The 24,491-nt window shown below is 47.3% G+C and overlaps 1 protein-coding gene across 1 annotated transcript in view; it reads left to right on the forward strand.

Moving 5' to 3' along the window:
• Positions 1–24,491, forward strand: part of HSPG2 (heparan sulfate proteoglycan 2) — a 310,894-nt gene that overhangs the window by 120,087 nt on the left and 166,316 nt on the right. Inside the window, 13 exon segments of the mRNA XM_063942047.1 lie at positions 832–941; positions 1,141–1,199; positions 4,286–4,446; positions 4,634–4,672; positions 7,622–7,747; positions 10,180–10,299; positions 14,114–14,362; positions 14,545–14,664; positions 22,207–22,338; positions 23,454–23,598; positions 23,690–23,841; positions 23,973–24,119; positions 24,273–24,430. Of these exon segments, the coding sequence (XP_063798117.1) occupies positions 832–941; positions 1,141–1,199; positions 4,286–4,446; positions 4,634–4,672; positions 7,622–7,747; positions 10,180–10,299; positions 14,114–14,362; positions 14,545–14,664; positions 22,207–22,338; positions 23,454–23,598; positions 23,690–23,841; positions 23,973–24,119; positions 24,273–24,430 (1,718 nt within the window).

A 24,491-nucleotide genomic window follows, 5' to 3' on the forward strand; every position in this document is an offset into this window, starting at 1 on the left:
GTCACTGCCGCCATGTTTTGTGCATATGGGATCGCAGTTGTTGGCTGAGACACGTGGCGAAAATGGTCGCGACACATCAGCGTTTTATTCTGCCATTTCCATTACGTTCCCCCAAACGGCTCGTACTGTCAATCACTCTACAAGCGGTATCGCTAAGGTACTTTGGCCCGTTCGCTGTGCGACCGGATGCATGCACAGTCAGCCAGTAATATCTCAGCTCTGTAAATAGCGGCACTATGTACATTTCTGTATCACGCCTATATGACAGTCAGTGCTGGGAGTCCTGGGATAGACGGTAAGTTGTCCCATAATGCATTGCTTCCCAACCTTTGTGCCGTCACTCCCTGGGGTGCCATGGGGTACTTGCAGGGGTGCCACGGGTTGGTGGTCCAGGACCAAATCACATTATTTATGGTCCATGTGATCTGGATTTGCTATCATAAAACAAAAGCACAAGCCTGCGCACCACCACAGAACGCGCCTGGCGGATGACGTAGACGCACAATTTACTTATTTTACTGACTTTTGCCAAATTTATCAATATAACCTGTGTCTTAGGGGTGATTCTCTAGTGTGCTGTGACTCAGGAAGGTTTTGGAGCCACTGGTGTAATGTGAGCCTGGCACCCCCTAGTGGTAATTGTAGGGTATGGTGGTGATGCGCAGCTGCTGCTGTGTCGCCATATAGTGACCGTTGTGTGTTCCGGATAGTGGGGTGGAGGCAGTCTCTCTGTGTGTGATCTCGCTGCGGTTACCGCACAGTCACGTAATGTCAGGCCTGTCTCCCGCGTGCTGCATTCTCTGTCTGACTGATCTCTATTATTTCTTACAGTTTATTACAGAGCGTTAGTGAATTTCACCACATCTATAGAATATTCCCCGGACCTGGACAATGTCTCCTCCGCACAGTTTCGGGATTTGTCGGAAGCGATCGTTGACACGGTGAGATGTGTGTGTGTGTGTGCTGTGTAGTAAGACGCAGGCGTGTGTCCCTGTGATTGGTCAGGATGTACCTGTGTTACTGAGACAGCACCATCAGGTGTCTATGGTCTGTACCCTCCAGTGTACGGCTCAGGTGTACGCCAGCGCTGCCATATAAGTCATACAGCACAGTAACCAACATTGTCTTCTCTCCTAACAGCTCGAGTCTGAGTACTATAAGATCCCTGGAGAACAAATGGTTAATGTTGTATATGTCAAGTGAGTACAGAGCACTCTATATACACACTATACATCCCATATACTGTACACCCTCATTCACACACTATACACCCCATATACTGTACACCCTCATTCACACACTATACACCCCATGTACTGTACACCCTCATTCACACACTATACATCCCATATACTGTACATCTCATTCACACACTATACATCCCATATACTGTACACCCTCATTCACACACTATACACCCCATGTACTGTACACCCTCATTCACACACTATACATCCCATATACTGTACATCTCATTCACACACTATACATCCCATATACTGTACATCTCATTCACACACTATACATCCCATATACTGTACACCCTCATTCACACACTATACGTCCCATATACTGTACACCCTCATTCACACACTATACACCCCATGTACTGTACACCCTCATTCACACACTATACGTCCCATATACTGTACATCTCATTCACACACTATACATCCCATATACTGTACACCCTCATTCACACACTATACATCCCATATACTGTACATCTCATTCACACACTATACATCCCATATACTGTACACCTCATTCACACACTATACATCCCATATACTGTACACCTCATTCACACACTATACATCCCGTATACTGTACACCTCATTCACACACTATACATCCCATGTACTGTACACCTCATTCACACACTATACATCCCATGTACTGTACACCTCATTCACACACTATACACCCCATGTACTGTACATCTTTCACACACTATACATCCCATATACTGTACACCTCATTCACACACTATACATCCCATATACTGTACACCTCATTCACACAGTATACATCCTATATACTGTACACCTCATTCACACACTATACATCCCGTATACTGTACACCTCATTCACACACTATACATCCCATGTACTGTACACCTCATTCACACACTATACATCCCATGTACTGTACACCTCATTCACACACTATACACCCCATGTACTGTACATCTTTCACACACTATACATCCCATATACTGTACACCTCATTCACACACTATACATCCCATATACTGTACACCCTCATTCACACACTATACATCCCGTATACTGTACATCTCATTCACACACTATACATCCCATATACTGTACACCCTCATTCACACACTATACATCTCATATACTGTACATCTCATTCACACACTATACATCCCATATACTGTACACCTCATTCACACACTATACATCCTGTATACTGTACACCTTATTCTCACACTATACATCCCATATACTGTACACCTCATTCACACACTATACACCCCGTATACTGTACACCCTCATTCACACACTATACATCCCGTATACTGTACATCTCATTCACACACTATACATCCCATATACTGTACACCTCATTCACACACTATACATCCCATAAACTGTACATCTCATTCACACACTATACATCCCATATACTGTACACCTCATTCACACACTATACACCCCGTATACTGTACACCCTCATTCACACACTATACATCCCGTATACTGTTCATCTCATTCACACACTATACATCCCGTATACTGTACATCTCATTCACACACTATACATCCCATATACTGTACACCTCATTCACACACTATACATCCCATATACTGTACACCCTCATCCTCACACTATACATCCCATATACTGTACACCCTCATTCTCACACTATACATCCCATATACTGTACACCTCATTCTCACACTATACATCCCATATACTGTACATCTCATTCACACACTATACATCCCATATACTGTACATCTCATTCACACACTATACATCCCATATACTGTACATCTCATTCTCACACTATACATCCCATATACTGTACACCTCATTCTCACACTATACATCCCATATACTGTACACCCTCATCCTCACACTATACATCCCATATACTGTACACCCTCATTCTCACACTATACATCCCATATACTGTACACCCTCATTCTCACACTATACACCCCGTATACTGTACACCCTCATTCACACACTATACATCCCATATACTGTACACCTCATTCACACACTATACACCCCGTATACTGTACACCCTCATTCACACACTATACATCCCATATACTGTACACCTCATTCACACACTATACATCCCATACACTATACACCCTCATTCACACACTATACATCCCATATACTGTACACCCTCATTCACACACTATACATCCCATATACTGTACACCTCATTCTCACACTATACATCCCATATACTGTACACCCTCATTCTCACACTATACATCCCATATACTGTACACCTCATTCTCACACTATACATCCCATATACTGTACACCCTCATTCACACACTATACATCCCGTATACTGTACATCTCATTCACACACTATACATCCCATATACTGTACACCTCATTCACACACTATACATCCCATAAACTGTACATCTCATTCACACACTATACATCCCATATACTGTACACCTCATTCACACACTATACACCCCGTATACTGTACACCCTCATTCACACACTATACATCCCATATACTGTACACCTCATTCACACACTATACATCCCATATACTGTACACCTCATTCACACACTATACACCCCGTATACTGTACATCTCATTCACACACTCTACACCCCGTATACTGTACACCCTCATTCACACACTATACATCCCATATACTGTACATCTCATTCACACACTCTACACCCCGTATACTGTACACCCTCATTCACACACTATACATCCCGTATACTGTACACCCTCATTCACACACTATACACCCTGTAATCCTCTGCTGGTCTATACATAGTGTAGAGCAGGCCTTGTCAGCCTGTGGCTCTCCCGTCGTCGTGAATCTGCCACAGATTAGCTGTAAGGGAATGCTATAACTGTGGCAGGGCATGCTGGGATTTGTAGTTTGACAACATCTGGGAGCCTCAGGTTGGCCAGAGCTGGTGTAGAGAATGAAAGGCTGCAGAGGAGTACATACTCTGGGGTACTGCTGGTCACGCTGTGGGTAATTTGGGGCAGTTCTAGTCTGAGCAATGACTTCTCCTCTGCATTGTCCGCAGGCTGATTGACGGCTTTGTATTTGTGGAGCTGGATGTGGGCTCAGAAGACAACGCAAACGATGCCCAAATCCGCCAGGTGTTGTATTCCGTTATTGACAGCGGCTCCATCGCTAGCTACGTCACCTCCACCCGAGGATTCCAGTTCCGGCGTCTCGGAGCCGGTGAGTCCTAGCGTCCGTTCCGTTGGTCCCTTTGGCTTTGTTTTCTTGCTGCAATAACAAGTCATGTCTGATACATTCTATGTATGGAGCCTGTGCTCTGTGTCCTGTCCAGCTCATCATCCCTTCCCTTCCCTGATACTTGTCTCTCTGACTCTCTCAGTGAAATCCTGAACCTTTCTTTTTTTAGCACAAACCCCGCCCTCTCCGGTTGGGGTGGACCTCGCGGGTAAGATGCTTGAGGTGTGCTGTGACAGGTGCATGGTGGACTATGCTCGGAGATACCGCTGTGTTGTGTTCTTGGCGGTTACGTTGTGTGGCGCTGTTATTGGCATGCCAGATGATTGTGATCTGTAAAGCGCAACGGAATTTGCTGCGCTATATAAAAAACTGATAATAAATAATAAGGGTCCTGGTCATTCCCCGATGAAGTGTTAGCTGGGCTTGTCCTGATACTAATAAGCCAGACATATTGCCGCTTGTGTGTGACGTGATTTTGGGGTGTGGGCGGAATCAGCGGATAATCTGCATTATGAATATATGGAAGGTGTGCACTCTCAGAATCAGAATCCGCTTTATTGGCCAGGTATACTTGCGTATACTAGGAAATTGTCTTCGGTTTGCTATACAACAGCCAAGAATTTAACAGATAAGCAGGTGGTGGTGGTGGTGGGGGGGGCTAGTAAAGGTCACACAGATAGGTATACCGTAGGGACACAAGTGAGTTACATGTACGTCTAGTCAGTCAATGTTCAGGAGTTCAGCAGGCGGACCGCTTGGGGAAAGAAACTTTTGAGGCTTCTGGTGGACCTGGCGGGGACGGCCCTGTAACGCCTGCCTGGAGGAAGCAAGTTACACATGCTGTGGCGGGGGTGTAGCTGGTCTTTTACTATCTTCATTGCCCGCTTTTTAGCTCTGCATATAGGTACAGGTCCTGGACAGCGGGAAGGTCGGCCCCCAATGATCTTCTCTGCGGTTCTGACCACCTTTTGGAGCCTGCATCTGTCCCTCGCGCTGGCGCAATAATGACACTGCAATATAGTACCATGTGGGTGGTGCACTGGTGGAACCCTGCCTCCATCTCCTGACCTGTAGCTATAGGTGTCACAGTATGTGTCACTGTATGGTAATACACTGTAATATAGTACCCTGTGGGTGGTGCACTGGTGGAACCTTGCCTCCATTTCCTGACCTGTAGCTATAGGTGTCACAGTATGTGTCACTGTATGGTAATACACTGTAATATAGTACCCTGTGGGTGGTGCATTGGTGGAACCCTGCCTCCATTTCCTGACCTGTAGCTATAGGTGTCACAGTATGTGTCACTGTATGGTAATACACTGTAATATAGTACCCTGTGGGTGGTGCACTGGTGGAACTCTGTCTCCATCTCCTGACCTGTAGCTATAGGTGTCACAGTATGTGTCACTGTATGGTAATACACTGTAATATAGTACCCTGTGGGTGGTGCACTGGTGGTACCCTGCCTTTATCTCCTGACCTGTAGCTATAGGTGTCACAGTATGTGTCACTGTATGGTAATACACTGTAATATAGTACCCTGTGGGTGGTGCACTGGTGGAACCCTGCCTCCATCTCCTGACCTGTAGCTATAGGTGTCACAGTATGTGTCACTGTATGGTAATACACTGTAATATAGTACCCTGTGGGTGGTGCACTGGTGGAACCTTGCCTCCATTTCCTGACCTGTAGCTATAGGTGTCACAGTATGTGTCACTGTATGGTAATACACTGTAATATAGTACCCTGTGGGTGGTGCATTGGTGGAACCCTGCCTCCATCTCCTGACCTGTAGCTATAGGTGTCATAGTATAGGTCACTGTAATATAGTACCCTGTGGGTGGTGCACTGGTGGAACCTTACCTCCATTTCCTGACCTGTAGCTATAGGTGTCACAGTATGTGTCACTGTATGGTAATACACTGTAATATAGTACCCTGTGGGTGGTGCACTGGTGGAACCTTACCTCCATTTCCTGACCTGTAGCTATAGGTGCCACAGTATGTGTCACTGTATGGTAATACACTGTAATATAGTACCATGTGGGTGGTGCCCTGCCTTTATCTCCTGACCTGTAGCTATAGGTGTCACAGTAAGTGTCACTGTATGGTAATACACTGCAATATATAGTACCATGTGGGTGGTGCACTGGTGGAACCCTGCCTCCATCTCCTGACCTGTAGCTATAGGTGTCACAGTATGTGTCACTGTATGTTAATACACTGTAATATAGTACCCTGTGGGTGGTGTACTGGTGGTACCCTGCCTTTATCTCCTGACCTGTAGCTATAGGTGTCACAGTATGTGTCACTGTATGGTAATACACTGTAATATAGTACCCTGTGGGTGGTGCACTGGTGGAACCTTACCTCCATTTCCTGACCTGTAGCTATAGGTGTCACAGTATGTGTCACTGTATGGTAGTACACTGCAATATAGTACCCTGTGGGTGGTGCACTGGTGGAACCCTGCCTCCATTTCCTGACCTGTAGCTATAGGTGTCACGGTATGTATCACTGTATGGTAATACACTGTAATACAGTACCCTGTGGGTGGTGCACTGGTTGAACCCTGCCTCCATTTCCTGACCTGTAGCTATAGGTGTCACGGTATGTGTCACTGTATGGTAATACACTGTAATACAGTACCCTGTGGGTGGTGCACTGGTGGAACCCTGCCTCCATCTCCTGACCTGTAGCTATAGGTGTCATAGTATAGGTCACTGTAATATAGTACCCTGTGGGTGGTGCACTGGTGGAACCCTGCCTCCATCTCCTGACCTGTAGCTATAGGTGTCATAGTATAGGTCACTGTAATATAGTACCCTGTGGGTGGTGCACTGGTGGGACCCTGTCTCCATCACCTGACCTGTAGCTATTGGTTACACAGTATACTGTATGTCACTGTATGGTAATTACATAAATATACTGACCTCAGCTGTCCCTACATTCATGGACCTGCATCAGGAGATTCCAGTCCAATCAGTGTGTGCGGCTGTCAAGTGGTTGACATCAACTCTGCAGAAGCCGCTCCGTAGGCCTCTATGTCCCCCCCCCCCCCCCCACGCCATGTTGGATGCCTATCGGCTGTGTGCGAAGGACGCACCCGTGTCTCCATGTTTATCTCCCTGTTTCTCACATTCATCCTCTCCCTATAGTCACACCCCCTGTCCGCTCCTGCACCATCAATGAGTTTACCTGCACGAATGGTGAGTGCGTCCTCTTGGAGTACCGATGTGATCAGCGACACGACTGTCGGGATATGTCCGATGAGGAGGGATGTGGTGAGTAAATGGGGGAAACCAATACTACGTATGAAGCATAAGTAACCATACCTAGGAGACAGCAGAATAATTCCGGCCACCTCTGTTTGTTTTACTCCGTATAGCCACTTTCTAATTTCTGACTCGTCTGTTATGTAGCTAAGCTCTGACCACCCATCTGATCATCTGTAGCTCAGCCCTGACCACCCGTCTAATCATCTGTAGCTAAGCTCTGACCACCCATCTGATCATCTGTAGCTCAGCTCTGACCACCAGTCTGATCATCTGTAGCTCAGCCCTGACCACCCATCTAATCATCTGTAGCTAAGCTCTGACCACCCGTCTAATCATCTGTAGCTCAGCTCTGACCACCCGTCTAATCATCTGTAGCTCAGCCCTGACCACCCATCTAATCATCTGTAGCTCAGCCCTGACCACCCATCTAATCATCTGTAGCTCAGCCCATACAACACGTCTAATCATCTGTAGCTCAGCCCTGACCACCCATCTAATCATCTGTAGCTAAGCTCTGACCACCCATCTGATCATCTGTAGCTCAGCTCTGACCACCAGTCTGATCATCTGTAGCTCAGCCCTGACCACCCATCTAATCATCTGTAGCTAAGCTCTGACCACCCGTCTAATCATCTGTAGCTCAGCTCTGACCACCCGTCTAATCATCTGTAGCTCAGCCCTGACCACCCATCTAATCATCTGTAGCTCAGCCCTGACCACCCGTCTAATCATCTGTAGCTCAGCCCTGACCACCCGTCTAATCATCTGTAGCTCAGCCCTGACCACCCGTCTAATCATCTGTAGCTCAGCCCTGACCACCCGTCTAATCATCTGTAGCTCAGCTCTGACCACCAGTCTAATCATCTGTAGCTCAACCCTGACCACCCGTCTAATCATCTGTAGCTAAGCTCTGACCACCCGTCTAATCATCTGTAGCTCAGCTCTGACCACCCGTCTAATCATCTGTAGCTCAGCTCTGACCACCAGTCTGATCATCTGTAGCTCAGCCCTGACCACCCATCTGATCATCTGTAGCTCAGCTCTGACCACCAGTCTGATCATCTGTAGCTCAACCCTGACCACCCATCTAATCATCTGTAGCTAAGCTCTGACCACCCGTCTAATCATCTGTAGCTCAGCCCTGACCACCCATCTAATCATCTGTAGCTAAGCTCTGACCACCCATCTGATCATCTGTAGCTCAGCTCTGACCACCAGTCTGATCATCTGTAGCTCAGCCCTGACCACCCATCTAATCATCTGTAGCTAAGCTCATACAACTCGTCTAATCATCTGTAGCTCAGCCCTGACCACCCATCTAATCATCTGTAGCTCAGCCCTGACCACCCGTCTAATCATCTGTAGCTCAGCCCTGACCACCCGTCTAATCATCTGTAGCTCAGCCCTGACCACCAGTCTAATCATCTGTAGCTCAACCCTGACCACCCGTCTAATCATCTGTAGCTCAGCCCTGACCACCCGTCTAATCATCTGTAGCTCAGCCCTGGCCACCCCACTGACCTGTATCTCAGCCCTGGCCGCCTGTCTGACCTGTAGCTCAGCCCTGGCCGCCCGTCTGACCTGTAGCTCAGCCCTGGCCGCCCGTCTGACCTGTAGCTCAGCCCTGACCCTCCGTCTGACCTGTAGCTCAGCCCTGACCCTCCGTCTGACCTGTAGCTCAGCCCTGACCCCCCGTCTGACCTGTAGCTCAGCCCTGACCCCCCCGTCTGACCTTTAGCTCAGCCCTGACCCTCCCGTCTGAGCTTTAGCTCAGCCCTGACACCCCCCGTCTGACCTTTAGCTCAGCCCTGACCCCTCTCCTCGTCTGAACTTTAGCTCAGCCCTGACCCCTCTCCTTGTCTGACCTTTAGCTCAGTCCCGACCCCTCCCCTCGTCTGACCTTTAGCTCAGTCCCGACCCCTCCCCTCGTCTGACCTGTAGTCAGCCCTGACCCCCCCCCCCGTCTGACCTGTAGCTCAGACCTGACCCCCGTCCCCCCCCGTCTGACCTGTAGCTCAGCCCTGCCCCCCCCCCCATCTGACCTGTAGCTCAGCCCTGACCCCCCCCATCTGTCCTGTAGCTCAGCCCCGACCCCCCATCTGACCTGTAGCTCAGCACTGACCACTCATCTGACATGTAGCTGATCTCTGACCCCCATCTGACCTGTAGCTCAGCCCTGACCGCCCCTCTGACCTGTAGCTCAGCCCTGACTTGTTTGCCATGAATAGCATACAATGTCCACGGGCACGTGTGTATGCATAGAGCGTACGCCGCCCGCGGCTAGTCGCTGCCACAATGCATACGTGCGCACATGGCGATTACCTGCAAGATGACAGTGGACACATCTGTACATTCTGCTTACCTGTCGATCATCGGGGGGATCTCACCACTGGGGTCACTGCAGTCAGACAATCACCATATAAATTATGTTTTTCCAGCTGAGCCTGAGGCCTGTGGTGAGACGGAGTTCACCTGTGACAGCGGGCAGTGTATTCCCAGGGTGTATTATTGTGACGGGCGCCCTGATTGCCAGGACTCCTCCGATGAGACGCTGTGCGGTAAGAGAATAAACCTTTATTCATTTCTGTCCTCCTAATAAGCAGAGGCCGACTTCACTTCATTGTCTAGAGATGGCGACCTTTACATGCTCAGACATAATGTAATCCGAGGGGAAGGAACGGTTTCCTATTCTCCTGTGTGTATATAACGCTCCAGAGCTGGGAGAGACTCACTGTGTGTATATAACGCCCCAGAGCTGGGAGAGACTCACTGTGTGTATATGAGACCTTCCTGTGTGTATATAACGCCCCAGAGCTGGGAGAGACTCACTGTGTGTATATGAGACCTTCCTGTGTGTATATAACGCCCCAGAGCTGGGAGAGACTCACTGTGTGTATATGAGACCTTCCTGTGTGTATATACCGCCCCAGAGCTGATAGAAACTCACTGTATGTATATGAGACCTTCCTGTGTGTATATAACGCCCCAGAGCTGGGAGAGACTCACTGTGTGTATATGAGACCTTCCTGTGTGTATATAACGCCCCAGAGCTGGGAGAGACTCACTGTGTGTATATGAGACCTTCCTGTGTGTATATAACGCCCCAGAGCTGGGAGAGACTCACTGTGTGTATATGAGACCTTCCTGTGTGTATATAACGCCCCAGAGCTGGGAGAGACTCACTGTGTGTATATGAGACCTTCCTGTGTGTATATACCGCCCCAGAGCTGATAGAAACTCACTGTATGTATATGAGACCTTCCTGTGTGTATATAACGCCCCAGAGCTGGGAGAGACTCACTGTGTGTATATGAGACCTTCCTGTGTGTATATAACGCCCCAGAGCTGGGAGAGACTCACTGTGTGTATATGAGACCTTCCTGTGTGTATAGAACGCCCCAGAGCTGATAGAAACTCACTGTATGTATATGAGACCTTCCTGTGTGTATATAACGCCCCAGAGCTGGGAGAGACTCACTGTGTGTATATAACGCCCCAGAGCTGGTAGAAACTCACTGTATGTATATGAGACCTTCCTGTGTGTATATAACGCCCCAGAGCTGGGAGAGACTCACTGTGTGTATATGAGACCTTCCTCTGTGTATATAACGCCCCAGAGCTGGGAGAGACTCACTGTGTGTATATGAGACCTTCCTCTGTGTATATAACGCCCCAGAGCTGGGAGAGACTCACTGTGTGTATATGAGACCTTCCTGTGTGTATATAACGCCCCAGAGCTGGGAGAGACTCACTGTGTGTATATGAGACCTTCCTGTGTGTATATAACGCCCCAGAGCTGGGAGAAACTCACTGTATGTATATGAGACCTTCCTGTGTGTATATAACGCCCCAGAGCTGGGAGAGACTCACTGTGTGTATATAACGCCCCAGAGCTGGGAGAAACTCACTGTATGTATATGAGACCTTCCTGTGTGTATATAACGCCCCAGAGCTGGGAGAGACTCACTGTGTGTATATGAGACCTTCCTGTGTGTATATAACGCCCCAGAGCTGGGAGAGACTCACTGTGTGTATTTGAGACCTTCCTGTGTGTATATAACGCCCCAGAGCTGGGAGAGACTCACTGTGTGTATATGAGACCTTCCTGTGTGTATATAACGCCCCAGAGCTGGGAGAGACTCACTGTGTGTACATGAGACCTTCCTGTGTGTATATAACGCCCCAGAGCTGGGAGAGACTCACTGTATGTATACGAGACCTTCCTGTGTGTATATAACGCCCCAGAGCTGGGAGAGACTCACTGTGTGTATATGAGACCTTCCTGTGTGTATATAACGCCACAGAGCTGGGAGAGACTAACTGTGTGTATATGAGACCTTCCTGTGTGTATATAACGCCCCAGAGCTGGGAGAGACTCACTGTGTGTATATGAGACCTTCCTGTGTGTATATAACGCCCCAGAGCTGGGAGAGACTCACTGTGTGTATATGAGACCTTCCTGTGTGTATATAACGCCACAGAGCTGGGAGAGACTCACTGTGTGTATATGAGACCTTCCTGTGTGTATATAACGCCCCAGAGCTGGGAGAGACTCACTGTGTGTATATGAGACCTTCCTGTGTGTATATAACGCCCCAGAGCTGGGAGAGACTCACTGTGTGTATATAACGCCCCAGAGCTGGGAGAGACTCACTGTGTGTATATGAGACCTTCCTGTGTGTATATAACGCCCCAGAGCTGGGAGAGACTCACTGTGTGTATATAACGCCCCAGAGCTGGGAGAGACTCACTGTGTGTATATAACGCCCCAGAGCTGGGAGAGACTCACTGTGTGTATATAACGCCCCAGAGCTGGGAGAGACTCACTGTGTGTATATGAGACCTTCCTGTGTGTATATAACGCCCCAGAGCTGGGAGAGACTCACTGTGTGTATATGAGACCTTCCTGTGTGTATATAACGCCCCAGAGCTGGGAGAGACTCACTGTGTGTATATGAGACCTTCCTGTGTGTATATACCGCCCCAGAGCTGGGAGAGACTCACTGTGTGTATATGAGACCTTCCTGTGTGTATATAACGCCCCAGAGCTGGGAGAGACTCACTGTGTGTATATGAGACCTTCCTGTGTGTATATAACGCCCCAGAGCTGGGAGAGACTCACTGTGTGTATATGAGACCTTCCTGTGTGTATATACCGCCCCAGAGCTGGGAGAGACTCACTGTGTGTATATAAGGCCCCAGAGCTGGGAGAGACTCACTGTGTGTATATGAGACCTTCCTGTGTGTATATAACGCCCCAGAGCTGGGAGAGACTCGCTGTGTGTATATGAGACCTTCCTGTGTGTATATAACGCCCCAGAGCTGGGAGAGACTCACTGTGTGTATATGAGACCTTCCTGTGTGTATATAACGCCCCAGAGCTGGGAGAGACTCACTGTGTGTATATGAGACCTTCCTGTGTGTATATAACGCCCCAGAGCTGGGAGAGACTCACTGTGTGTATATGAGACCTTCCTGTGTGTATATACCGCCCCAGAGCTGGGAGAGACTCACTGTGTGTATATGAGACCTTCCTGTGTGTATATACCGCCCCAGAGCTGGGAGAGACTCACTGTGTGTATATAACGCCCCAGAGCTGGGAGAGACTCACTGTGTGTATATAACGCCCCAGAGCCGGGAGAGACTCACTGTGTGTATATAAGGCCCCAGAGCTGGGAGAGACTCACTGTGTGTATATGAGACCTTCCTGTGTGTATATAACGCCCCAGAGCTGGGAGAGACTCACTGTGTGTATATGAGACCTTCCTGTGTGTATATAACGCCCCAGAGCTGGGAGAGACTCACTGTGTGTATATGAGACCTTCCTGTGTGTATATACCGCCCCAGAGCTGGGAGAGACTCACTGTGTGTATATGAGACCTTCCTGTGTGTATATACCGCCCCAGAGCTGGGAGAGACTCACTGTGTGTATATAACGCCCCAGAGCTGGGAGAGACTCACTGTGTGTATATAACGCCCCAGAGCCGGGAGAGACTCACTGTGTGTATATAAGGCCCCAGAGCTGGGAGAGACTCACTGTGTGTATATGAGACCTTCCTGTGTGTATATAACGCCCCAGAGCTGGGAGAGACTCACTGTGTGTATATGAGACCTTCCTGTGTGTATATAACGCCCCAGAGCTGGGAGAGACTCACTGTGTGTATATGAGACCTTCCTGTGTGTATATACCGCCCCAGAGCTGGGAGAGACTCACTGTGTGTATATGAGACCTTCCTGTGTGTATATACCGCCCCAGAGCTGGGAGAGACTCACTGTGTGTATATAACGCCCCAGAGCTGGGAGAGACTCACTGTGTGTATATAACGCCCCAGAGCCGGGAGAGACTCACTGTGTGATCTCTGTCTTCTCCAGGTCCTGTAGATCCCCAGGAACCAATCTACACCACCCCGGTTGTAGTCACCACAAGACGGGTCTATACTACCCGACCTCCCACCACACCTTTTCCCATTTACACAAGACCACCCAATGCTGCCACCACACCCTTCAGACGCCCGTGCCGGAGAGACGAGGCTTTTTGCCCCACTGGGCAGTGTATTCCTAGAGACTATCTGTGTGATGGAGAACGGGACTGCAGAGATGGGAGTGATGAGCTGAACTGTGGTGAGTCCCCACGCATTCCGCAACCTCAGTGACACGCGCTATAGACATTACCTGTATTCAGTGTACAGTCCGTGCGCTGGAAGCGATGCTAGTGCAGCGTGTGGTATAGTATTGTACAGTACACAGGGGACACTATCCCTCCATACAACACAAATAAACCCAACTCTCTGTGTACCACCCAGGAACCCCCTCCCCCTGTGAGCCCAATGAATTCAAGTGCAAGAACGGACGCTGCGCCTTGAAGCTGTGGCGTTGCGATGGCGACAATGACTGCGGGGACGGCTCCGATGAAATCAACTGCCGTGAGTCTTTTGTGCCGCTCTGCTGCTTGTTGTGCAGGATCATTGTCTGACACTAATTATTATCATTAAAATGCAACCAATAAAGATACATTGCGGTCATGTAAACTAACACAACATGAGTTCCGTACTGTACGTAGATAATAATAATAATTTTATTTATATAGCGCTCTTTCTCCAATAGATACATATACATATAGTAAATAAGCTCAGGTAGAAGAATATTGTCCAGGTGTCAGTGATATCCCTGCTTGTGCACAGATAAAAAAAAAACTGACTGAGATACTAATTAAGTCACCTGTGCCAAAGCATGAAGTGCCTTGAGGACCACGTTTAGGAACCTCTGGTTTAGAGGCCAGGTAAGAACATACTGTATCCAACTCAAGTTCACATTTTTTAGGTTTTGGCTTACCAACTCCCAACTCACGTGTGAGGCTCGGAACCCGCCACACCGAGCACGTAACGAGATCTGCAGTGCTACCAGTCACATTTCATTCTGCACATACAAGACGGTGCGTCTGGGTGGGCCGTAGATATCCACTGTAGTCTCCAACGCGTTTCCTGCATTTTATCAGGGAGTCTTGATAAAGGAACACGTTGAAGCCTACAGGTGATATCTACAGCACACCTGGTACGTAGCCGCACTGTCTTCCGCCGCTAGCCGCAGTAACATCATCAGAGACGGCCAGCCGTGGCCAGATTCTACGGAAGTGCCGCAAGCAGCTGCCATACAATTGAAAATAAACTGTATTGCATGCACTCTTAGATTATGTACTACATATGAACAGCGGTTACCACGTCTTTTGTGTTAACCTTTAAAATCGGAGAGGTTTTTTTTGCCTCCCCCCCGTATTACCGGAACCGTCACTCAGATGTCCGCATACAAAATCCCCTACCAATGTAAATCTGATAGATTAGCTAGTAGATTATAAATAACGTTAATGAACAGAAATATCAGTAGACATGAAAGGTATCGGGGGTCATTTAGGCACAGCCTAGAACATATCACGTAATGTTGGGGAGGCAGGAACGTATTTGGCGTTGAAGTGGGAATGACAAAGGTGCACTGCAGCTCTCCCAAATGTTACAGAGCTTAGTAACACCAAATCCTTTATGTAAGAGGCCTCAATCCGGCCCATCCGGAAGACAAAATAGAGAGATAGGAGTGGGCCATTCTCTACCCAATACTTGCACGCCACTGCCGAGACTAGAAACCGTCATTTATGATATTTGGGATCCAGACTACGGCCACTCGGGAGAAAGAGGGTCAGAGTCTACTAAATGAGCACAACTTAGAGGGATATTCCCATGTACAGGGCAGAAAGGAAGCTTCAGCTTGTACACATTATGGTGGTCATTCCGAGTTGATCGCTAGCTGCATTTGTTCGCAGCGCAGCGATGAGGCAAAAAAACGGCACTTCTGCGCATGCGTATGTGGCGCAATGCGAACGCGCAACGTACTATTACAATGAATGATGTAGTTTCACACAGCGTCTAGCGAAGCTTCTCAGTCGCACTGGTGGCCGCAGAGTGATTGACATGAAGTGGGAGTTTCTGGGTGTCAACTGACCATTTTCCGGGAGTGTTCGAAAAAACGCAGGCGTGCCAGGAAAAACGCAGGCGTGGCTGGGCGAACGCAGGGCGTGTTTGTGACGTCAAATCCGGAACTGAACAGTCTCAAGTCATCGCAAACGCTGAGTAGGTTTTGAGCTACTCTAAAACTGCACAAAAAAACTTGGCTGCCGCTCTGCGATACAACTGTTTGCACTTCTGCTAAGTTAAGATACACTCCCAGTGGGCGGCGGCCTAGCATTTGCACGGCTGCTAAAAACTGCTAGCGAGCGAACAACTCGGAATGACCACCTATGGACGGTTCCCAATTCAGAAGGTGCAGTGGCGCATCTAAAACCCGTGGACAAAAAGGAACTGGCCGGTAGCTGTACATGTAGGGTCCAACAGAACCTGCAATACAATGTGTTGTAAGCTCCTGTAGAAATGGACTTCAACCCCCTGCTTCATAGATGCAGAAGGTGCTGAGTAGCAATCCCCGGTCTGTGAGCTACACGCAGTAGAGGAAGAGGATTAAGACTAAAGGAAGGAAAATGATATCAGGAGGAAAAAAATCAAATGTAAAATCACACGTTTATATTTATCCGGGGTATTCAGATCCCCTCATTCCAGGAGACGAGGTGTAGCTGGCGCCCCGATGAGGTTGGGATGGAAGGTGAGGAGGAAGCATAGAATCGCCCATCCAGCACCGGAGGGGGGGGAGGGAGGGGGCACGTAGTAACATAAACAATTGGGATTCATCTCCCAGCTTCAGTGAGATACAACCGAGGGAACCCCAGCCGACCGCACCAATAACACAGACAACACTATAGCGCATGGTACTCCATATAACTCCATACAGCAACAAACAAGCAGGAAAATAGCAAACCAGTAAAGGCCACGATAACAGATAAGCCAACAATATACAGCGTAGGCAGAGGAATCACTCCATGAACCAATTTTCCTCCAGATAATAAAATTGTCTAATAAGTAATAGACTAGTGAGAACGTAGCAAAACATAAAAAGATCTAACAGTGGCTACAATATACACATAATAACTGACGGGGAAACACAGTCAGGGTGGTGGACCGGTAGACCTCATCAGGGGTACACATAGCAGCAGAGGCACAGCCAGAACGTTGTGGGCCCCAGAGCAACATATTGAAGGGGCCCCTGTCCCAATGCTACTAGAGAGACAGCTCACCGCGGCAGTTATTCATTTTATGCCCCATAATAATGCCTAGTTCATTTTCTGAACCATAGTAGTGCCCTGGGTAATGTTACGCCCCATAGTAGTGCCCTGGGTAATGTTACGCCCCATAGTAGTGCCCTTAGTAATGTTATGCCCATAGTAGTGCCCTGGGTAATGTTACGCCCCATAGTAGTGCCCTTAGTAATGTTATACCACATAGTAGTGCCCTTAGTAATGTTATGCCCCATAGTAGTGCCCTAGTTAATGTTATGCTCCATAGTAGTGCCCTAGTTAATGTTACGCCCCATAGTAGTGCCCTTAGCAATGTTATGCCCCATAGTAGTGCCCTAGTTAATGTTATGCCCCATAGTAGTGCCCTAGTTAATGTTATGCCCCATAGTAATGCCCTAGTTAATGTTACGCCCCATAGTAGTGCCCTTAGTAATGTTATGCCCCATAGTAGTGCCCTAGTTAATGTTATGCTCCATAGTAGTGCCCTAGTTAATGTTACGCCCCATAGTAGTGCCCTTAGTAATGTTATGCCCCATAGTAGTGCCCTAGTTAATGTTATGCCCCATAGTAGTGCCCTTTGTAATGTTATGTCCCATAGTAGTGCCCTAGTTAATGTTATGCCCCATAGTAATGCCCTAGTTAATGTTATACCCCATAGTAGTGCCCTAGTTAATGTTATGCACATAGTAGTGCCCTAGTTAATGTTATGCCCATAGTAGTGCCCTAGTTAATGTTATGCCCCATAGTAGTGCCCTTTGTAATGTGATGCCCCATAGTAGTGCCCTAGTTAATGTTATGCCCATAGTAGTGCCCTAGTTAATGTTATGCCCCATAGTAGTGCCCTTTGTAATGTGATGCCCCATAGTAGTGCCCTAGTTAATGTTATGCCCCATAGTAGTACCCTAGTTAATGTTATGCCCATAGTAGTGCCCTAGTTAATGTTATGCCCCATAGTAATGCCCTAGTTAATGTTATGCCCATAGTAGTGCCCTAGTTAATGTTATGCCCCATAGTAGTGCCCTAGTTAATGTTATGCCCATAGTAGTGCCCTAGTTAATGTTATGACCCATAGTAGTGCCCTAGTTAATGTTATGCCCATAGTAGTGCCCTAGTTAATGTTATGCCCATAGTAGTGCCCTAGTTAATGTTATGTCCCATAGTAGTGCCCTAGTTAATGTTATGCCCCATAGTAGTGCCCTTTGTAATGTGATGCCCCATAGTAGTGCCCTAGTTAATGTTATGCCCCATAGTAGTGCCCTAGTTAATGTTATGCCCATAGTAGTGCCCTAGTTAATGTTATGTCCCATAGTAGTGCCCTAGTTAATGTTATGCCCCATAGTAGTGCCCTTTGTAATGTGATGCCCCATAGTAGTGCCCTAGTTAATGTTATGCCCCATAGTAGTGCCCTAGCTAATGTGATGCCCCATAGTAGTGCCCTAGTTAATGTTATGCCCCATAGTAGTGCCCTTTGTAATGTTATGCCCATAGTAGTGCCCTAGTTAATGTTATGCCCCATAGTAGTGCCCTTTGTAATGTTATGCCCATAGTAGTGCCCTTTGTAATGTTATGCCCATAGTAGTGCCCTTTGTAATGTTATGCCCATAGTAGTGCCCTTTGTAATGTTATGCCCCATAGTAGTGCCCTAGTTAATGTTATGCCCATAGTAGTACCCTAGTTAATGTGATGCCCCATAGTAGTGCCCTAGTTAATGTTATGCCCCATAGTAGTGCCCTAGCTAATGTGATGCCCCATAGTAGTGCCCTAGTTAATGTTATGCCCCATAATAGCGCCATAGTTAATGTTATGCCCATAGTAGTGCCCTAGTTAATGTTATGCCCCATAATAGCGCCATAGTTAATGTTATGCCCCATAGTAGTGCCCTAGTTAATGTTACGCCTCATAGTAGTGCCCTAGTTAATGTTATGTTATGCCCATAGTATTGCCCTAGTTTATATTACACCCCATAGTAGTGCCCTAGTTAATGTTATGTTATGCCCATAGTAGTGCCCTAGTTAATGTTACGCCTCATAGTAGTGCCCTAGTTAATGTTATGCCCCATAGTGTGCCCTAGCTAATGTTATGCCCCATAGTAGTACCCTAGTTAATGTTATGCCCATAGTAGTGCCCTAGTTAATGTTATTCCCCATAGTAGTGCCCTAGCTAATGTGATGCCCCATAATAGCGCCATAGGTAATGTTATGCCCATAGTAGTGCCCTAGTTAATGTTATTCCCCATAGCAGTGCCCTAGTTAATGTTATGCCCCATAATAGCGCCATAGGTAATGTTATGCCCCATAGTAGTGCCCTAGTTAATGTTACGCCTCATAGTAGTGCCCTAGTTAATGTTATGCCCATAGTATTGCCCTAGTTAATGTTATGCCCCAAAGTAGTGCCCTAGTTAATGTTATGCCCCATAGTAGTGCCCTAGTTAATGTTACGCCTCATAGTAGTGCCCTAGTTAATGTTATGCCCATAGTAGTGCCCTAGTTAATGTTATGCCCCATAATAGCGCCATAGGTAATGTTATGCCCCATAGTAGTGCCCTAGTTAATGTTACGCCTCATAGTAGTGCCCTAGTTAATGTTATGCCCATAGTATTGCCCTAGTTAATGTTATGCCCCATAGTAGTGCCCTAGTTAATGTTATGCCCCATAGTAGTGCCCTAGTTAATGTTATGCCCATAGTATTGCCCTAGTTAATGTTATGCCCATAGTAGTGCCCTAGCTAATGTGATGCCCCATAGTAGTGCCCTAGTTAATGTTATGCCCCAAAGTAGTGCCCTAGCTAATGTGATGCCCCATAGTAGTGCCCTAGTTAACGTTATGCCCATAGTAGTGCCCTAGTTAATGTTATTCCCCATAGTAGTGCCCTAGTTAATGTTATGCCCCATAGTAGTGCCCTAGTTAATGTTATGCCCCATAATAGCGCCATAGGTAATGTTATGCTCCATAGTAGTGCCCTAGTTAATGTGATGCCCCATAGTAGTGCCCTAGTTAATGTTATGCCCCATAGTAGTACCCTAGTTAATGTTATGCCCCATAGTAGTGCCCTAGTTAATGTTATGCCCATAGTATTGCCCTAGTTAATGTTATGTTATGCCCATAGTATTGCCCTAGTTAATGTTATGCCCCAAAGTAGTGCCCTAGTTAATGTTATGCCCCATAGTAGTGCCCTAGTTAATGTTATGCCCCATAGTGTGCCCTAGCTAATGTGATGCCCCATAGTAGTGCCCTAGTTAATGTTATGCCCCATAGTAGTACCCTAGTTAATGTTATGCCCATAGTAGTGCCCTAGTTAATGTTATTCCCTATAGTGTGCCCTAGCTAATGTGATGCCCCATAGTAGTGCCCTAGTTAATGTTATGCCCCATAGTAGTGCCCTAGTTTATATTACACCCCATAGTAGTGCCCTAGTTTATATTACACCCCATAGTAGTGCCCTAGTTAATGTTATGCCCCATAATAGCGCCATAGGTAATGTTATGCTCCATAATAGTGCCCTAGTTAATGTTACGCCTCATAGTAGTGCCCTAGTTTATATTACACCCCATAGTAGTGCCCTAGTTAATGTTATGCCCATAGTATTGCCCTAGTTAATGTTATGTTATGCCCATAGTAGTGCCCTAGTTAATGTTATGCCCATAGTATTGCCCTAGTTAATGTTATGTTATGCCCATAGTATTGCCCTAGTTAATGTTATGCCCCAAAGTAGTGCCCTAGTTAATGTTACGCCTCATAGTAGTGCCCTAGTTCAGTGGTTCTCAAACTCTGTCCTCAGGACCCCACACAGTGTGTGTTTCTTTTTCATCCACTAGGGGTCACTGGAGTACTCTTAGGGATATGGACGGCTTCCGTCACTGGAGTACTCTAAGGGATATGGACGGCTTAGGGATATGGACGGCTTACGTAGCACTGAATATTTAAATTTAGAACACTCCACCCCTCCATATCCCCGAGTACCTCAGTGTTTTTTCTGTGCTCGAAAACTCGGTCCTCAGGACCCCACACAGTGCATGTTTTGCAGGTAACCCAGCAAGTGCACAGGTGTATTAATTACTCACTGACACATTTTAAAAGGTCCACAGGTGGAGCTAATTATTTCACTTGTGATTTTGTGAGGAGACCTGCAAAACATGCACCGTGTGGGGTCCTGAGGACCGAGTTTGAGAACCTGTGCCCTAGTTAATGTTACGCCCCATAGTAGTGCCCTAGATAATGTTATGCCCATAGTAGTGCCATAGTTAATGTTATGCCCCATAGTAGTGCCCTAGCTAATAATATGCCCCATAGCAGTGCCGTAGTTAATGTTATGCCCCATAGCAGTGCCATAGTTAATGTTATGCCCCATAGCAGTGCCATAGTTAATGTTATGCCCCATAGCAGTGCCATAGTTAATGTTATGCCCCATAGCAGTGCCGTAGTTAATGTTATGCCCCATAGCAGTGCCGTAGTTAATGTTATGCCCATAGCAGTGCCATAGTTAATGTTATGCCCATAGCAGTGCCATAGTTAATGTTATGCCCATAGCAGTGCCAAAGTTCAGGTTATATGACATTGCAGGGCTGCCAGTACACATTATGCAGCACAGTACCCCAATTAATTATGACACGGTGTCCCCAGTTCATATTATGCCATATTATCACCAGGTTTGGGTGCTCCTGGGTGTGTGACTGAGAGAGGTGGGAGAGGCATTGACATATGAAATGAAACCTGCATGTATACATAGAACACAGTAGATACGGTATATCTATTCTTCATACTGTCATGCTCAGAGCGACCTGTCTCCCCTGCAGCCACCAAAGGCCCCAGTGACATGTGTTCCCCGGAGCAGTTTGTCTGTGTTCAGTCCCGGACCTGTATTCCTGCCAGCTACCAGTGTGACGAGGAGTCTGACTGTCCTGATCGCTCCGATGAGATCGGCTGCAGTAAGTCACTGTGCGCCATACGCCTGCAGAGGCTGCATTTCCTATCTGGTCTCTATGTTCCCTCTCTCTGGGGCAGATGTACTAAGCCTTGGGGAGTGATAACGTGGAGAGAGATAAACTACCAGCCAACCAACTGTCATTTCTCAAACACCGCCTGTAACATGGCAGCTAGGAGCTGACTGGCTGCTACTTTGTCTCTCTCTACTCTAGTGGCAGTTTTAGATGAGATTTAACCCTCATTGGGGTCAATTCTATTCAGCGACCGTTGAATAGCACCGGGAGTTAGCTGCTGGCACTATTCAATACAGCGCCAAGTGACACCAATTGTCGGGAATTGTTCTCTCACCCCCGGGGGATATGAGAGGAAATCCAACAAAAGTGCTGCCGTGCGGCCGGCACGAGGCTTATTCTGTCGGGAATCAGCATCGCGGCGGGGAGTTAAGTCGGAGAATGCCCGTTCTCCCGACAAATCAACCTGTTAAGTCGGCGAGAACGGGCCTTCGCCAACTTAACGTGAGCTGAATTGAATAGCGACGGGAGCTAACTCCCGGCGCTATCCAACTGTCGCTGAATAGAATTGACCCCATTGTTTGTAAACCGTTTATGTGGAGGGTCATTACTTCTGGTGCTGTTGGTATTGCTGTTTATACATAAGTGTGTCTAGAATACCATCATGTACACCAGCAAATTAGATAGATAGATAGATAGATAGATAGATAGATAGATAGATAGATAGATAGATAGATGGGTCCACGGTTATCTTGGCTAGTTTGCTGCGCCTAGGCACACCATGGTTTATTAACATAAACCCTTCATCTATTGTTCTCCGCTGCAATACAATACAGAGAACAATACAGAAGGGGATTAAGTCATTACAGCAGGGGATTAAGTGGGCAGTCAGACTTAATCCCCTGCTGTAATACCTTAATCCCCTGCTGTATTGTTCTCTCTGTATTTTATTGCACCTGAGAACAATAGATTACACACATATAATGTAAATGTTGTTGCATACATTCAGTACTGTTGTTGTCTTATAATACTCAGCCAGGAAGTTGTGAGTTCAGGTGAATAACTGCGATCTCCTGTATTACTGACCTGTGTTCTCCATCCGCCAGGTCCCCCTCAGGTGATTACCCCCCCGGAAGAGAGCATCATGGCTTCCCGCGGCGACACAGTGCGTTTTACTTGCGTGGCAATTGGTATCCCTACTCCTATCATTACCTGGAGATTAAACTGGGGCCACATTCCCACAAGTAGCAGGTACACACTCCTAACCATGTCTTCTTAAAGGGTGGGAGTCTGAGGACTGGGATTTAAAGTGTAAGTTGCTCTTTCCCTTCGGCCTCACTAGGGTGTCGATGAGCAGCGAGAACGGCCATGGAACGCTCATCATTCGGGACGTGAAAGAAGCAGACCAGGGGGCTTACACTTGTGAAGCCATCAACGCCAAAGGGATGGTATTCGGCATTCCAGACGGTGTCCTGTCCCTAAAGCCGTCCAGAGGTAATGTGTCTTCAGGCCAGGAATTGGCGCTACAAGGCCTGAGTCTGTGTAACTGAAGTAGTCCCCTGGGACATCATAATAAGGTCACATTAGATGAAACTCTTCTTCAATTAACTGTTTTGGGCATTTAGGTCCATGCTCCGAAGGGTTCTTCCACGTGGAAAGCACCTCTAAGTGCATCCCATGCTTCTGCTTTGGTGTTACGAAGGTGTGCCATCAGACCGGGCGCTACAGAAACCAAATCAAACTGCGATTTGACGGCGTCGATGATTTTAAAGGTATTTCTAGTCTCTTTAGTCTCCTGTATTGATATCGTCATTTATCATTATATAAACACCTCATCAACGCTGATCTGTTATCATCTCCGATTGCTACTTAGCGGGTGTTATCCAGCGATTGATTTCAGGCAATATTTCCGTTTTCCATTTTAGGGGCGAACGTGTCCTCTGACCAGGGCTTCCCACCATTGTCATCTAATCAGCTGCAGATCGACACGACTGTGGAGGAGTTCCAGCTGGTGGACCTGTCTCGACGGTTCCTGAGTCAGGACTCCTTCTGGACTCTCCCCCCGCAGTTCCTGGGAAACAAGGTAATGAATGACGTCTTCGGCGTTCTCACCTTCTGTCAGTAACGTGTGGACCTACGCTCTC

Source organism: Pseudophryne corroboree, chromosome 10 (assembly GCF_028390025.1).
Source record: "Pseudophryne corroboree isolate aPseCor3 chromosome 10, aPseCor3.hap2, whole genome shotgun sequence".
NCBI classification, from domain to species: Eukaryota; Metazoa; Chordata; class Amphibia; order Anura; family Myobatrachidae; genus Pseudophryne; species Pseudophryne corroboree.